General features: G+C 38.9%; 1 protein-coding gene across 1 annotated transcript; it reads right to left on the reverse strand.

Moving 5' to 3' along the window:
- Positions 1-931: 931 nt before the first annotated feature.
- Positions 932-3,128, reverse strand: LOC102525421 (nucleosome assembly protein 1-like 2). Its single transcript, XM_006217168.4, has one exon. It carries the CDS (start codon positions 2,890-2,892, stop codon positions 1,714-1,716), a length of 1,179 nt encoding a protein of 392 aa, XP_006217230.1. The 5' UTR covers positions 2,893-3,128; the 3' UTR covers positions 932-1,713.
- Between the last annotated feature and the right edge of the window lie 3,573 nt (positions 3,129-6,701).

Here is a 6,701-nt window from a genome sequence, read left to right on the forward strand (position 1 = left end):
AATGAAAGAACATGATTAAAGATTACTTACAATGGGCCAATGCTCCTCTAGTTCCTCTTGCAGTCCCTCTTCCTGGACAGAGTACTAATGTTTTTGCAAAATGTATCAAAACCATAAAACCTGAACTTCAGCAACCTCTAGCCAAAGAATGCTCTTCCATCTCTAATAAGCTTCACTCTTTCATCCTCTGTATCCTCTGCTTCTCTGCCCTCCAGACCCCTCACTCACTTCCTTATCTTCCTTTCCCCCACTTCTGTCCTCTCCAGTCATTTTCCTTCTTCCCTAATCAAGCCCACTCCAACTTTTCCCAGGCCAGTTCCAAACTGGGCTCTGGCCCTGCCCCTCCTCCAGCATTCTATTAACCCATTCCCCTCTGAACAGTCAAGACAGCCACAGTGTCCTAGGGCCTGGAGACCCTCCATTACCCTTTCTCCAATGAACCCATCACTGCTTGTCCCTCCCTTTCTTTCCTCATCGCCTTTACCTCCCTCCTTTTCTCTCCTTTGTCAGGTTACCACCCCTCAACCACTCCATGCCCTCTCTCCTTCACCTATTTCTAAGGGTGTGACTCAGGGCCTCATCATGATTTTCATGAACCCAAGGAAGCTTTATCTTCTTGGGCCCTTTCTTCTATGACTTTCAAATATACATAAATACATAATATTTTACATCTCTTTTGGTATAAAACAAAGATAATCCAGGATAGATTAATTATTATGTACACATTATTACTATGTTCACTTTCTTCTGATTTTAAAAGAAATTAAAACATCCCTGTGGAATCTTAAAAGTGTAGTGGGCCCTAGGAACAGTGCATACTATGCCCAAAGGATAAATCAGACCTGCTAATACCTCTGAACCACATCCTTCACCTGATACTTTAAGAGGCAAGGCCATATCCCTAACTCCAATTCTCATGAGAAACACAGTGTTTAACATATGTATTAATTTTATTTTAGAATAAACAAACATAAGGAAAAAAGCTTAACTTATGATGTAATTTCCATGAGAGACAGGTACATTCCAGAAAAGAAAATATATATTTTAACCCCACTTTGCAGAAGTATATGGCAAGATTTAAGAAAAATGGTTTAACTCTACCTTGCTGATAAGCAATAATACAGTTGGTTTCTCAGTAGATCACTATAGCACATAAAATACAGAAGCCTATAAACAAGCTAACAGTCAATAACATTAATGTGGGTTTGCTGCAAATGTTTATTCTTATGCTAGCAGTTTCTCAAATTATAAATCAAGTGTATTTGTGTATAACTTGCTGCATTTCTATAACAAAGAGATGAAGGCACAGCTAGGGCAAGCAGAATAAAGTCCATTATCAAGGGTGCTGGGGAAAGGGGCAGTCTTGCTTTGCTTTTTCAAAGAAAAAAGCTCGAAACAGATACATCTCAATTACGAGTTCTGGTAATTTTTTTCTTGGCTAGAAACTAATAGCAACCTGAGAAAAGCCAATGGATTTATAATAGCAAGGTATTCACATGCTTAGAGAATTCACTGCCTTCTACATTTCCTGAAAATGTTTACATTACTGTAGTACTAGATGGAATGCACTGTTAAATATATTTGGACATAGTTTCATACTGAGACTACCAGGAAGAGACAAACGTTAAGATTGTAAGTAATTTATGGTTAAGTTTTAGTTATTGTAAATGAAGGCTCCTTATCTGGGGGCCCATGTACACCAACCTCTCTGTTTCAGCGATCAATATCTTCTGCCTGGGAGTCCAGGCATTGGCCTTTAGCACCCTCAACAGCAGCCGTCCCGTTCTCATAAGTGACTTTGTCATAAACCAGGTCATTACATTGTCTGACCAATCCCTCTTGCTCAGTCTCAAGTGCTTCTCCTGTGAAGTATAACACGGCTCTTGGGATGACAAAGGTGCGCAAAGTGTGAGCGATGAAGACGTCTTCTTCATCTTCATCAGCATCCAGACCCCAGCGGAGAGCACTGAAGAAGTTGAAGAAGGACTCTCGAGGAAATTCCTGGGTCACTGTGCGCATCAGTCCCCAGAACCTGTGCCTCTGCTTCTTCTGGACCGTTTGCACAGTGACGTTCTTTCCCTCCTTCCAGTCTATCTTGCAGCCAATGCAATCTTCCACCGCAGATCCCCTAAAGGGGTGGGGGTCAGAGTAATGGAGCTTAGATTTGAGCGTGTAAGTTTTGGTCAGCATCTCATTTGTGAAGTAGTCGTTGGGTTCAAAGTGAAATTCCAGAGTGAAGGCGAGGGGCTCGTCGGGTTTTGAAAACTTGACTTTCACGTCTCGCAAGAGCTTCAGAATGGGCTCGTCATATTTCTGAATCAACGGAGAGACCTCCTCGACGTTCTTTAAAACCGTGAGCCAGAAATGGGGGATCCCTGTAGGCTCCTCCTTCTCCTCGTCCACATTATGTCCCTCGATTCCTCCATATTCCCCAAACACATCTTCCACATCCTCAAAATCTTCCTCGCAATACTCCTCCAAGTCTTCATACTCCGGATTCTCCTCCGGACCCTGCATCTGGGCATTTGAATCATCTCCGATCTCATTGTAATCATAGTCCTCGGCCGCAGACTTCACCTCACACTCCTCTTTCGTGGGCTCGTAGAGCGCATTGATGATCTGGCGTCTCTTTTCCAATAAGGGCCCATAGATGCCGGCAAATTTCCTCTCAATGGAATGAAATTCCCTCAAGTACTTGGCTTCTAGACCTGCAGATTTGGCCTGAAGCTTTTTGAGAGCGTACACTCGGTATTTAACTGCCAGAGGCAGGTTCTCAATAAAGTCCTCGTCTAAGGAGTACCCCATCAAGGCCTGTGGAGAGGCTTCGGCTGCCACCGCGCCGACTAATGGGCCCTCTTCACCAGCTGCGCCCTGTTCCCCAAGCCCTTCCATTATTAGCTTTTTGACAGGAAAAGACTCACCGAAGTGGAGGAGACGGCTGCAGGGTGGGACGCGGGCACCCGCGGGGGCTAAGATGGAGGCAGAATCTAAAGCGGAAGCGGCTGTTGCTGCTGTGGAAGCCGTTCTGAGGGGGAGGAAGCAGCGGAGGGGCAGACGGGCGCAATACCACGGCAGGCCTAAGGCTGCCGCCGGAGAAGCCTACCAAACAGCCTTTCCCACTAGCTGCCTGAACAGGAGGAGGAGGTGCCGCAAGACGATTGCGCAGACAATGACCCTGGAAACTTTTTTTTTTTCCGTCAAAGCTCACCTTATTTGTTGAGTAGCTGTGACTGACAAACTCTTGTCCAATGAATGAGTGATTAGATCCGTCACACTTCCAGAGCCACCTCCTTTCCCGGTAGAAGCAGCTCCAAAATTTCTAGCCGGGAGGGGTTAAGGACGATCTATTCGGGGAGGAGCAGATTGAAACTAACGTAGATCTTAAGTAACCGTGAGAAAACTTTATCTGAGGAAAGCAGAAAGTACAGGCAAGGGGAGTTATTAGAGGCCTGAAACGTGACTTCCAAGCCTCTTTTATATAGACAAATTAATAGATCTAATACGAATGACCACCTAGAGAATTTTGTTAAATAATCTTTTCGATAACATATATGGTTTCTTTTTATCCCATGTTTAACAAATATTACAGTTAAATTTTTTTTAAAAAGAGCCCAAGTTTGCAGCTATAATGTGATCTGTAATTACAAAACCAAAAAACAAACAAAAGAATGTCCTTAGTCCATTGTCCTTATTATTTATCTCTTACTGTAAGGACACACTACGGGGGTGGGGGAGTCTTTTTATATTCAAATACACGAAGAACTGAGAAGGGGGTAAAACATTAAAATATTAACAATGAAGATCTTTAGATGATGTTGACTCCCCAGAGATTTTTTTTCCAACTTTGGATTTTCAAAATCTATACGAAGAGTGCATTCTTTTAAAATTGAATCAACTCTGATAACATTTCGTAGGGAAGAGTGAGATGAGATGGAATGGGAGTAGGGGTAAAGGAGGGCCTATGGTGACCAGTGCCCACAGTTATATGTATCACTAGTTAACACTTTACACCTGGATTATCAATATCCCAAAATACTGTTGATAAATTGCAAATTACCCTTTCTCCATTCTGTCTTTTTGAGTGATAAAACAAAAGGATACTCAAATAAGAAGTAATATTCCTGAAAATCAAAACATTTGCCTTGAAATTCTGAATAAATTGGAAATTTTGAATGATTTGGCACTAGGGGAAAAGTCAAAGACATGATAATATATTAACAAGTTGTAATGCCAAGTGGCATTAAAAATTTCCAAAGGTAGGAAAAAGAGCTAGTTTTTTCTTGTTCATACTCTGATACTGAACCCATATAACTTAATGATTTTTATTTTTAAATAGTGCTCACTATTATATTACAAATTAGCAGTTAATCTTTCTGTGTCATAATCACAGAAATAATCATAATATATTTCTTTTCAGGTTTTTAAATATGTGTTATAATTTAGAAAACTGTAAGCACAACATTACTGTAGTACGTCTCACTCTTACCACACAGCCTCCCTTTCATTTTATTTATTTATTTGAAATATTTGAAAAGTGTTCAAATTTCCTCATAATGGAAAAACTGTAAATCAAAAAGAAAACTTTTTTTTTTACCAATGTGAACAGCATATAGCAAAAATTAAATTAATTCCCAGCTTGGTAACTTATGGGGAAACAGGTATTTTTTTTAAGCAATAAAGCATTCTTTAACTTTAGTTGATGTACTATATTATACGTTACAGGTATACAGTATATTGATACACAATTTTTAAAAGTCGTATTCAATTTACAGTTATTTAAAATATTGGCTACATTCCTCGTGTTGTATAATATATCTTTGTAGCTTATTTTATATATAATAGTTTGTATCTCTCCCTGGTGGTCTAGTGGTTAAGGTTCGACATTCTCATATAGTTTGTACCTCAATCTCCTGCCTGTATATTGCCCCTCTTCCCTTCCCGCTTCCCACTGGTAACCACTAGTTTGTTCTTTATATCTGTGTCTGCTTCTTTTTTTTGTTTTGTTCACTAGTTTGTTGTATTTTTTAGATTCTGCATATAGGTGATATCATACAGTATTTGTCTTTCTCTGTCTGACTTATTTCACTTAGCATAATGCCCTCCAAGTCCATCCATGTTGCTGCAAATGACAAAATTCTGTTCTTTTTTTAAGACTCAGTTGTATTCCATTGTGTGATATATATATATATATACACCACATCTTCTTCATTTATTCATCTATTGATGGATACTGAGGTTGCTTCCATATTTAGGCTATTATAAGCTATGAACATTAGGGTGCAAGTATCTTTTCAAATTAGTGTTTTTGTTTTTTTAGATATATACCCAGGAGTGGAATTGCTGGGTCATATGGTAGTTCTATTTTTAGTTTTTTGAGAAATCTCCATACTGTTTTCCACAGTGGCCACACCAATTTACAGTCCCACCAACAGTGTACAAGGGTTCCCTTTTTCTCCACATCCTCACCAACATTTGTTATTTGTGTGTTTTTTGCTGATAGCCAAACTGACAGATGTGAAGTGATATCCTCATTGTGGTTTTAATTTACATTTCCCTGATTAGTGATGTTGAGCATCTTTTCATGTTCCTGTTGGCCATCTGCATATCCTCTTTGGGAAAATGTCTATTCAGTTCTTCTGCTCATTTTATAATCAGGTTGTTTTCTTCATGTTGAGATATACAAGCTATATATGTTGGGTATTAACCCCTTATCTGTCATATCATTTGCAATTATTTTCTCCCATGTAATAGGCTGTCTTTTCATTTTGTTGATGGTTTCCTTTGCTGTGCTAAAGCTTTTAAGTTTAATTAGGTCCTATTTGTTTACTTTTGCTTTTATTTCCTTTGCTTTGAGACAAATCCAAAAAATATTGCTACTATTTATGTCAAAGTGTTCTGCCTATATTTTCCTCTAGGAGTTTTATGGTTTCCTGTCTTACAAATAGGCCTTTAATCCATTTTGAGTTTATTTTTGTACATGGTATTAGAGAATGTTCGAATTTCATTCTTTTATATATAACTGTCCAGTTTTCCCAGAACCACTTATTGAAGAGACTGTCTTTTCTCCATTGTACATTCTTGCCTCCTTTGTTATAGACTAATTGACCGTAAGTGTGTGGGTTTATTTCCAGAGTTTCTCTTCTCTTCCATTGAGCTATGTGACTGGGTTTTGTGCCAGGACCATATGGTTTTGATTACTGTAGCTTTGTAATATAGTCTGAAGACAAGGAGTAAGATTCCTCCAGCTCTGTTCTTCTTTCACAAGATTATTTTGGCTATTTGAGGTCTCTTGTGTTTCCAAACAAATTTTAGAATTATTTGTTCTAGGTCTGTAAAAAGTGCCATTGATGTTTTGATAGGGGTTGCATTGAATCTGTAGGTTTCCTTGGGTAGTATGGTCATTTTAGCTATGTTAATTCTTACAATCAAACTACACAGTGTATCTTTCCATATATTTATGTGTTTTCAATTTCTTTCATCAGTGTCTTACAGTTTTCTGATTACAGGTCTTTTAACTTCTTAGGTGGGTTTATTCCTAGGAATTTTATTCTTTTTGATGCAATGGTAAGTAAGATTGTTTCTTTAAGTTCTCCTTCTAATCACAGCCTCCCTTTTAGATGACATATTTCTATGATGTGTAACTGGTTGTTTTATACTTGATGTGGTACCTGTGCTACTTTCCACACATCCAAATTTCCGCT

Source organism: Vicugna pacos, chromosome X, assembly GCF_048564905.1.
Source record: "Vicugna pacos chromosome X, VicPac4, whole genome shotgun sequence".
Lineage (NCBI taxonomy): Eukaryota > Metazoa > Chordata > Mammalia > Artiodactyla > Camelidae > Vicugna > Vicugna pacos.

Bases quoted from the DNA above. Each gene is read 5' to 3' on its own strand.
- LOC102525421 (XM_006217168.4), bottom strand. From the start codon at position 2,892: ATGGAAGGGCTTGGGGAACAGGGCGCAGCTGGTGAAGAGGGCCCATTA.